Source organism: Mus caroli, chromosome 19, assembly GCF_900094665.2.
Source record: "Mus caroli chromosome 19, CAROLI_EIJ_v1.1, whole genome shotgun sequence".
Lineage (NCBI taxonomy): Eukaryota > Metazoa > Chordata > Mammalia > Rodentia > Muridae > Mus > Mus caroli.
In genome coordinates this window covers 20422583-20433779 of record NC_034588.1, presented here as the reverse complement: position 1 = coordinate 20433779, position 11197 = coordinate 20422583, and the positions used below count along the sequence as shown (strand labels likewise).

The following is an 11197-nucleotide window of genomic DNA, read 5'->3' as shown; positions in this document are numbered from 1 at the left end:
GCAGGCGGATTTCTGAGTTTGAAGCCAGCCTGGTCTACAGAGTGAGTTCCAGGACAGCCAGGGCTACACAGAGAAACCCTGTCTCGAAAAACCAATATATATATATATATATATATATCTTCTGTGTTTAAAAAATGGAGAACACAATGGTAGAGGGCACTTGGACCATGTGCAACTTCATTTCGATTATCAGCATAGAAATAATTATATTTTCAGTAATGATTGTAATTTTATATATCCTCTTTAAGGAAGACCAGAATAAAGCAGACTTAGATAAGGAGGGCAAATCCATGCTAAGTTATGAGCAATAGAACAAAAGTTAGACAATCCTTTGAATCAAAATACTCTTCAGATGAAGCCATTCTAGAGCCTGTAGTGTCACTGTGTTCAAGACTGCAAAATGGCACTTCAGGCCTATTAGAAAACTCACAGTGATTTTTCCAGCGATAGCATGAGAATTTGTTCCAGATGAGACGATCCACAGGGGTTTGTAGAATTTGGATGGCAGCCCATAAAGGTGCTAGCCTTGTAAAGAGATTTAAAGAAGCAGCAATGTCCTGCAGCTTGCATTCACCCTATGTAGACAAAAACTTAATAACTGAGAAACACAAAAACCATATAATTCCAAAAGATTGGAAAGACTTAATGTCCGCCATCTTAGAAGCTGGCTCTCAGCTACAATGGCTAACATGATGGAAAGATGAGGCTTCGGTTATGGAGCAACGAAATGGGACTGGAGGCATTAATGTTGTCAAGGATTAGTTGCTAGGCAAAGGTCAATATTCTGAATATAAGCCGGGCGTGGTGGCGCACGCCTTTAATCCCAGCACTCGGGAGGCAGAGGCAGGCGGATTTCCGAGTTCGAGGCCAGCCTGGTCTACAAAGTGAGTTCCAGGACAGCCAGGGCTACACAGAGAAACCCTGTCTCGAAAAAACAAACAAACAAAAAAAAACAAAAAAAAATATTCTGAATATATACCATGTTTGATGATGCCATCTCCTAACAACGTTGTACAATAGCTTTAAAGGCCAGTGACAAGGATGAACAACCAGGAAAACCATCTGAATCATTTATAAAGATAACCCAGGACCCTGATGAATCTTTCACTGCCTTTTTACAAAGATTAACTTCATAATTGAATAATCAAATCCTAGGACGAGGAGAAATGAAGTTGGTACTCACCTCGAAGCTTTCTCCCTACTGGCTTAGCTTGCACAGTGCCAGAAAGTGCTATGCGTGATGCCAGAGGCACAAGGTAATCAGCCCTCTTACAGAACTCTGAACCCTGGGAGCCACAGGAACAACTGGCCTAGCAAGGCACGCCCAATGGGGCAATGGTGCCGTAAATATCATAGGAGTAACAAGCTATCTTCTGATCGACTTTAAAGACTGCTCCACCATATAGAATCCAAATCTGGAACCGTTATCAGGCTCAACAACCTGTGGCTGGACAGGTGGAGGCCTCTTTGGGAGAGAATGTACTAATATTCTATACCTAATATTAAAATGAACATAATGTTAAACAAATCTCCAATGACTTATTATACCCAAAAATTAGTACATCAACCCTCATACAAAGAAGCTTCCTTCTCAGTAGACGGCAATCAACTCAGAGACTCACAACTGGCCAAGGTACAATAACTGAGAACCTATGGCATGATTTCTATATGGAGCATCTATCTATATCATAAACACTCCTTCCCAAGGATCAGGGCCTTTTTTTTCTCCCAACCTGAAAAAAAAAATCATGATCAAAATTTTGTATTTATAACTCTGTGTATCTTCTCTCTCTCTCTCTCTCTCTCTCTCTCTCTCTCTCTCTCTCTCTGTGTGTGTGTGTGTGTGTGTGTGTGTGTGTGTGTGTCTCTTTCTCTCTCTCTTTGGTTTTTCTAGACAGGGTTTCTCTGTGTAGTCCTGGCTGTCCTGGAACTCACTCTGTAGACCACACTGGCCTCGAACTCAGAAATCCACCTGCCTCTGTCTCCCAAGTGCCATGATTAAAGTCACGTGCCACCCCTGCCTCCTTTTTAAAAAACAAAACAAAACAAAAAACAAAAACAAAAACAAAAAACCCAAAACTTTTTTTATTAAATCTTTGTGAATTTCACTTCATGTATCCCAATCTCACTCATCTTCCTATTCCTTCATATCCACCTCCACCCTTGCAGCCTTCCACCCAAAAGTCCTGCAGTAGAAGCTATAGTGTGTCACAGTGTGTCACATAGTATATACCCTTTTGTCTATACATCTTTACTTGTAAATGTCCATTGCAACGAGTCACTGGTCTGGTTGGAAGCCTCAGGCTTCTGAGATACTATCAATACCGGAAACTCACCAGGACTCCTCTCAGGTATATAGTTGTTGCCCTGTGTTATGGAGAGCTCGAAGCTCTGGTTCTGCAGGACTGGGCCTTTCCTGCACTCCAGCAGTTCAGAGATGGAGTAGATGCTGGGTCAACTCAAAGCTCTGGATCTGGACCTGGAAAATAGCTCAGTTGGTAAAGCCTGCCAGTGCTTTCATGCCTGCCCTCCAGGACAAGCTCTACAGCACTGCCCTAGTTAGCTCACCTGTAAGGTGCAAGGCCAGCTCATCTGACCCATGCCACCAGGGCCTGCTCTACTGTGCTGCCTAGGGGAGGTACAGGGCCAGCTCTCCTGAGAGCTGAAGCTGTCAGGGGTAGGGTGTGTGGGGCCTGGCCTCCAATTCTCATGACCTTGGGGCCAAACCTCCAGCCTTCTCTGTCGGTAGGGAGGAGTGGGGTGAGAGCATCTCTCCTTTGTCCACACCACCTCAGAGAAGACCAAGGACAGGCCAGCTGAACCTCACTCATGCCCTTGGGTGGGCTCATCTGCTCCCATACTCCAGGGTCAGCTCTACTGTGATTCCCAGGAAAGGACATGGCCAGCTCAGCAAAGTGCCTTAGGTAGCAGTTCAGACCGCGGACATCTGTATGGCTTTTGATGGTAACACAGTCCCAGACATCCCCCCTCCCCCACCAGCAACATGAGCTTAATGTCTTGTGGCCTCAGGTAGTAGTACAGGCCACTCAGATCAGCATGTCCCCAATCGCCAGCATGACCCTCAGGCATCCATATGGTCTCTGGTGGCAGCCCAGACCACAAACATCCACTTAGCATTTGGTGCTAACTCAGGCGACAGACATTGACACAGACCCCAACCACGGCAGAACCATGGATACAGAATCCATCAGCAGTGTCTTCTTCTCTCCCATGGCGCCACTGTGTATTCCATCTTCTCCATCTCTTCATCACACATCCACCCATCATAGTGGTGCCCATGGTGGGCACTTGGGTGTCTTTCTTCTGGCTGCCCCAGGCCAGCAGGACAGGGGCAGGTGCTTCTCAAAGTAGTTCTTATCAATGGAATGAAAGAGTCTTGATACAGCAAGACAAACGTGTATACTTTCATGTGTGAGTGAAAAGTTTAAAGCACATTAAGAAGCACATGTTACTAAGTCTACCGGAGCATCTTTGGTTCACGATAATTTTCAATCACACAGAGTCTAACCAAAGATAACTATATAAATCAATAACAGTATTCAATGAAATTCTAATTACCTAACATGATTTTATGAAAATGGCATGAAAAGTAATATATCAAGTGATGATCAAATACAGTATAGACAATACAATGTCTGTGTATATTGTATTATTTTTATCTTTGAGAAACAGAAGGAACTCACCATACATGTACAAGAAGACAGATATTAAAACTAAGGCTAGAGAGATGGCTCAGCAGTTAAGTCCACTGACTGTTCTTCTAGAGGTCCTGTGTTCAATTCCCAGCAACCACATGGTGGCTCACAACCATCTGTAATGGGATCTGATGCCCTCTTCTGGTATGTCTGAAGACAGTGATAGTGTACTTACATACATAAAATAAATCTTTTTTTTTAACTACACTAAAATCTTAAGAATTAATTTAAATAAAGAAATTACAAGTTTTTCCCTTTACAATTGTTTTCCTGTGTGCTCCCCAAGTTCCTGTGCTTCATGGGAATTGTTTTTATGGTTGGATTTCTTTTTATTGTATGTATGGTGTTGTGTGAGTGAAAGCACACGTGTAAGGGTCAGAGGGCAACCTCTAGTAGTTGGTTCTCTCTTTCTACTGTGGGACCCCAGATTGCAGCAGACACATTTATGTGCTTCATCATCTTGCTGGTCTAACCTTATCCTTCTTTCAGGATGGTATCTGTTAGCTCTCAGGCAGTTCCTATATCTAGAAGAGCTCAACTTGGACTATAGAAGGCTTCCTGGCATTTAGATAAAAAGCCAGCATTCCTCTGTAACTCGTGAAATGCTTTTCTATCCCCCAAGGGAATCATTTCCCATGCCACTGGCAGAAGGAACCTACGGCTGCACTGACCTGCACATCACAGTCCATGCTGGCCTCCAGGCCCCACCATCCCCACTCACTGATGCTCATTATGCTTTCCCAACCCCCACACTAACATCTTGGCCCCTCTCACCTCCTACTCAGTCTCTTTAAAACCCTCATTTTCCCTGACCTGCTTTCCTGGAGAGATGGTCTTGGCAGCTTGGAGTAAGTGTTTCCCTTCCAAGCACTGAGCGGCCATTTCGGTAGTTTCTTTACTGTGCTTTCTGATACAGTGGCAACCATGACGAGCCAGTTAAAACCCACAGTATGACTGTCTTTCTGCAGTCATCCAAATTTGGGGATTTGTTCCCAACTTTTAAGTTTAGAAACATAACTTTAACAGCATTTTAAAAGTCTCATCCTGGCATGAAATGGTAATGCTGGTCCCCTTAACTCTTAACTTTAATGGTGAAGCTCTTAAGTCCCACCATTGCTGGTTATATTCTTATTTGTCCATAGAATAAATTCCCTCATAACTAATTACTTGTTCAGAATCTGACTCTCCTCTCCTCCCTCCTTCTCCTTGATAGGATTTGTGATCTTCCTGGTCAAGTATCCTGAGTGTTGAGACTGCAGCCATATACCACCATGCCTGGCAACCTTTAAGTTCTTGAAGCCAAGAATATACCAGCTATGTGTAGAAGTACTAGCAGCACAGTATCCTAAGCACTGGGTCTTTTTGTTTCTTCCTGTTACTTGAACATTTTACAAGGTATTCCTTAATTTTTACACACACACACACACGCACACACACACACACACACACACAGAGGCACACACACACAGAGGCACACACACACATCAAGTACCCATCACAAGTTTATATGCTTTCTACAATGATTAGGTTTTCTTTCATTTTAGCTTTTACTGAGCAGATTCCATTTGTATGAGAGAAAGAAGCAGGGGCCTGCAAAAAGGAGTGTTGGTCTAGTGGTCAAAAGAGGACTCTACTGCACAGGATTTCTACTGCAGGACTCTAACTGGCCTAAAGAGGACTCTAACTGGCCTCCCCAGGTCTCTATTTGACGCCTTTCAGTCAGTTTTCCACACAGCAAGCAGAATGACTGAAAAGCTTTAATTAGATCACAGGCCTCTCCTACTTAAAACTATCTAACGGTTTCTCTTTATTTCCCCATTACCCTAGTCTCTGGCCGGTTATTACTGGTTGGGTGAATGTTGTCTATGGGCTTCAGGGGCATCATCTTTGAAAGGGCTAATGAGATGAACATGGGCACAGGGAGGTAGAGCCATTCCTAAAGAAGCAGGGAATTGAAAAACCCTGAAAGGACCCCTATGGAAGATTTAAAGGAAGGATTGAAGAAAGTGAAGGGGATGGTAACCCCATAGGTAGACCAACAATATCAACTAACCTGAACCCCTAGGAGCTCCCAGAGAATAAGCCACCAACCAAAGAACATACATGGGCTGGTCCGAGGCCACCAGCACATATGTAGCAGAGAGCCGCCTTGTCTGGCCTCAGTGGGAGAGGATGTGCCTAATCCTGCAGAGACTGGATGCCCCAGGGAGGGGGGATACCAAGGGAGAGGCACCCTCTTAGAGTCAAAGAGGAGGAGGGATGGGGGCGGGGGGAGAACTCGGGGGGGGGCAACATTTGGGTTGTAAATAAGTGAAATGCTTAATTAATTAAAAGAAAGAAAGGAAAGAAAAGAAAAGAAAAAAGAAACCCTGAAGGGAGAGGCCATCTGGTGGCTGCACTGGAACTGGTGGCTGCACTAAGGAAGCAGAAGTAGTAAAAGTTTAAGACCAGCCTGGGCTCTCTAGTGAGTAGTAGTCCATCTAGAGCTATATAAAGAGTCTGTCTCAAATAAATAAATAAATGTGTGTGCTGGGAGCTAGCGTGATGGCCTAGTGGTTAAGAGAACGGACTGCTCTTTTAGAGGACCTGGGTTCCACTGTCTGTAACTCCAAGATCTGACACCCTCACACAGACATACATACATGCAGGCAAAACATCAATGCACATAAAATAAAAATAAATAAATTATACAATAAAAGGACTAGGAAGTGTGAGTGGGCAAGTAATTAATACACTCTTCACAATCATGAGAGCATCAGATGGGTGTTACTGCCATGCTTCCAACAACAGGCACAGAGTCAACAGGCATCTTTTATTTTCTTTGGAGTTTATTTGAGCACCAGGGTTTATTTTCTTTGGAGTTTATTTGAGCACCAGGGAAGGAAACTGCAATGTAGAACATTTGGGATTCTGGGAGGGACAGTTGCAAAAGAGCAACACACACAGACACACACACACACACACACACACATCGCACCTCTGAGGCCACCGGGGAGCGTTGGTCGGGGCGTGGCCTCGGGTTTGCTGGGCGGAACCGCGCAAGCGCATCGGGGCCGCGGGGCGGGGTCAGGCGGGGTCAGTTAGCGCGGGAGCCGGGCGCGGAGGCTCCTGGGCTGCGGCTCGCCGGGAACGGAAGCCGCTGCGGGACGCGGAGGAAGCCAGGATGGCGACTCCGAGCGGAAAGGCTGCTCCCCCCAACCCCCAGGTTTCCAAGCGGTCTCTCCCGAGAGATGCTTCCTCCGAGGTCCCGAGCAAGAGAAAGAACTCGAACCCGACGCCGACGCTGCCGCGGCCGTCCGGGACCTTCGTCGAGGGCTCAATCGTCCGCATCGCCATGGAGAACTTCTTGTGAGTGGCGGCAGGCCGCGCTGGGCGGGAGCTAGCGGCCCGCAGGCCCGGGGCGGTGGGCTGTGCCGGGCGGTGGGGAACCTGTGCCAGGCGAACCCTGAGGCATTCCCTGCCTAGGCCACGAAGACTGGCCGTGTTGGCTGTAGTAGGCGAGTGGCCTGATGTTTTTTTATACACCCAGTGGTTTTGGAAGGCGTCGGCTCTGGGCAGTAGATACGAAGGGGCCGGGTCTCTAGTTTATTAATCTGCGAATCTCGATCTACCAGGGACCTGTGCTCTTCGCAAAACTCCATAGGCAACAGTTACAGCGGAGTGGCAAATTTTAAAAAGTGTACACGATTTCCAGAGTGGGCAGATGACATGGTAATGGTTGTTGATTGGAGATTAGAGTGTACCAAAGAAATTAAAAATCGTGTTCCCAGTTTTTGTACCTCCTTGCAGATTCTTGACCCGTCCAATCCTCCTTTCTTCCTTGCCCCGACCCCAACTAGTTGAGTAGATTCTAAATGTTACCAGAAATATCATTACCTGTTTATCATCTTAGAGTTATCCTTTCGAGGTATTTTTCCTAAATGTAGGCTTGCATAATTTATAGACCCTTAATAACAATACCACTTTTTTTCAAGCAGTTGTGTATCAGGTGTTCGTTTGTTTTATTTACACATCGGCTGCGTTTCTACCTGTCTTTGTTGATGACATTAACTCATGGCTATTGTTTCTTGCCCCGGTCTGTATAGATTCTAATAGCAGAATTGCTAATTTGAATCCTGATCAGGAAAGGCTAGTATACTCAGCATGAGGTTATCTGCTGTAACTTATCTACCCAGGATTTCATGGGAGGCACAGACTGAAAAGGCTAAGTCCATCCACAACCATCAGAGCTTTGTGAAGAAGATACTAAAGTAGAAAAGGAGGGAAGATGATTACCCTGAAAGCAAGTTTGTAATGTTTAGTGACTGACCTTAGGTAGAATGTAAGAACATAGGTGAATAGAAGTTGGAAACGATTGTTCCAGCTTGTCTGTTACTATGCTAAAGAACTCCAGCATCATCCTGCAGGCAGGCAGTCGGGAACCTATGATTTTGAAAGGGTGCCAGATAGCAAGCAAGAATATTTAAAGTAAGAAAGCAAGAATGCAGAGCTGAAGGGTTATTTGATAAGATCTGCCTATAGATTGTGAGGCCTGAGAGTGGAGGAGTGTGCCCTAGTTCTTCCCAAGTCTGGCTCTGGCTAACCAATCTGGTGTTATTCAAGAAAGAGTAGTGGTGGGTGGAGTGGACAGAGAATAAATGATGAATGCAGTTGAGCGCCTCTGTCTTGAACTTTCATGTGGGATAGCTAAGAAAGATGTATGCATGGAGTTTCTAAAGGCCTGGACGAGCTCAGAAAGAAAAAAATAAGTCACAGGCTTGGGAGTCCTATGTATAGGTGGCCATTGATGTTACAGAAATCTTTGAAATTACAAGAAGGAAAATATAAATTGGAGGAATTAAAAAGTCTTTATTTTATTGAGGAGCTGAAGGGGTCTGCAACCCTATAGGTAGAACAACAATATGAACTAACCAGTAACCCCCGGAGCTCTTGTCTCTAGCTGCATATGTAGCAGAAGATAGCCTAGTCGGCCATCATTGGGAAAAGAGGCCCCTTGGTATTGCAAACTTTATATGCCTCAGTACAGGGGAACGCCAGGGCCAAGAAGTGGGAGTGAGTGGGTAGGAGATCAGGGCGGGGCGGGGAAGGGGAGGGTATAGGGGACTTTCAGGATAGCATTTGAAATGTTAATGAAGAAAATATCTAATAAAATATTGGGGAAAGAAAAGAGTTTATTGTAAGAATGAGAGAAGATGAGCTCAGAGATCTACCTGTACTGGAAGGTAAGATGAGACTCACGGGAGACTTGTCAGAGAAGCTTAGTTAAAATAATACTTAAAATACCTGCTCCACTGAACTCGTAATGAGACTGAAGCCTCCTACATTGAGCAATTGGAAAAATGTTTTCCTTTGATCAAGTAGTACAAAAGAAAACTTTTTAGACCAAGGAAGAAAAGCTTGGACCAAAACAGCAAAAAGAAAAAGTGGGTGGAGAGTGCAGAGTTGGGTATGGTTTGGTTTATTTTAATAATATAAGATTTTAGATTTGGGAGGTATATTCAGATTTTCTAGAGGAACAGAACTTAGAGAATACATCTATATCCATATACAGAAAGGCTTTTTATTAGAATGGCTTACAGGCTTTGGTTCAGCTTGTCCAACAAAGGCTGTCTACCATTGACAGTGGCTCTAAGAATCCAGTAGTTATTCTTACTTTGTCCATGACACTGGATGTCTCTGCTGGTCTTCAGAATCCCAGAGATAGGCTCTTGATGCCAATGAAGGAATGGACTTGTCACTGAGAGCAAGAGTGGAAGCCAGCAGGCAAAGAGAACAAGCTTCCCTCTGTGTCCTTTATAGAGGCTGCCAGCCGAAAGTGTGACCCAGAGTAAAGGTGGGTCTTCACACCTCAGAAGATCTGGATTAAAAGTGGGTCTTCCCACTTCAAGTGATTTTAGAAAAAATCCCTCACAGGTCTACCCAGCTGCTTGGGTTTTAATTAATTCTAGATGTATTTAGGTTGACAACCAAGTTGTCACAGAACGAGTCTGAGAGAAGTGAGTCCCAAGCAAGTAGGGGGACTAGCTAGGCTTAGCGAATTCAGATGGACTAGAGATAGGACAGGGGTTGCTGTGAGCAAATTAAGTCAGATAGGTTGAGAGTAGAGGGAGAGTTATAAGCGAAAGGAAGCACAGATTAGTCAGGAAACTAGAAGAAATATATAATAGAATTTAGAGTTCTGAGTAGACATAGAAAAAGGAGATAGGAAAAAGGTGAAACTAGGGCTGACTTACAAAGCCTTTTAAGGTGTGTGTGTGTGTACAGGTGTACGCACACATGCATGCACACACATACATAAAACCAGGAGTGGACATCATATGGCTTGGGGCTCCAGTTACAAGTGGTTGTTAGCTGTACTATGTTGGTGCTAGGAACCAAACTTGGAGCCTCTGGAAGAGGATAAAGCTCTCATCAGCGGACTCATCTCTCCAGCACCACTTCTCTTTTTAACAAGTGATACTAGATTTCCATGTGTATCCCTGTAGTTCTTTGTCACATGCATATTTTTGTTGCCACCTGGCTTTTTAAAGTTTTAAATGTTAAAGTTGGCATGCTTTGTTAAATTATTTATATATTTAGCATATTAGTAGCACTCTGGCATTTATACTTAGAGATTAGTTAGGTATACCTAAGCACTAGAAACCTAGAGAAGGGATATTTATGGATTCCAATTAAGGATTTTAAAAGGCAAGCTAGAGAAATGTCTAGGTTATAGCTTACTTCATATCTTGCCAAAGCTGCCTTGATAAGTAGTGAGAATTAAATACAGATTAAAAATAAGTAACAAAGACAGACATCTTGCTCCGTAAGTCCTTGTCCTTATGAGGCAGAGGTGGGTGGATCTCTGCATCTAAGGCCAGCGTGGTCTATAGAGTAAGTTTCCAGGATAGCCAGGGCTACACAGAAACCTTGTCTCAAAAAACATAAATACGTAAATAAAAAACTAAAATTAATCTTTAAAAATATGTAGAATTAAAAAATCACTTAAGAGCTCACAGAAGCAGCAGATTTAGAAGCAGATATATAAAACTTACAGGGCCTGAATATAAATTAAGTATTTAATTCATGTAACTATGGACTAACTGTGCAGGGAGGATGCCATTGTGTGTACAAGGATTACAGATCTCTCTGCTTATGTATCCTTGCCTTCTAGAGAAATGGGGATTATCAGAACATAGCCCTGTCGTGGATTCTTGTCAAAGCCCTTTTTGAAAAAAATTTTTAATTGATGATAAAATGAAGCTATTGATTTAATGATTATTTTGTCATTTGAATAATTGTTAGATTGCTTTAAATATTAAAATGTGAGAAGTAGCTACTGTTTTAATTCAAGAAAAATAGTAAATGTAAGACACTAGGAAAGAAGCCATGGCTTCTTGTACAAATTTGTTTTAAAATTGTTTTACAAAAGTAGAGGTACTAGCAAACACAGAAGTGGATGATCACAGTCAGCTATTGGATGGATCACACGGCCCCCAATG

At 43.7% G+C, this 11197-nt stretch overlaps 1 protein-coding gene across 3 annotated transcripts in view; it reads left to right on the top strand.

Moving 5' to 3' along the window:
* Window positions 1–6806: 6806 nt before the first annotated feature.
* Smc5 (structural maintenance of chromosomes 5) overlaps window positions 6807–11197 on the top strand; it is a 68236-nt gene continuing 63845 nt past the window's right edge. For 2 of the 3 annotated variants that reach the window (XM_021151741.1, XM_021151743.1), the window contains exon 1: window positions 6807–7064. In XM_021151741.1, the coding sequence (XP_021007400.1) occupies window positions 6880–7064 (185 nt within the window). In that variant the 5' untranslated portion in view covers window positions 6807–6879. The remainder of the gene's footprint in view (window positions 7065–11197) is intronic. The other variant, XM_021151740.2, reaches the window with a different exon arrangement.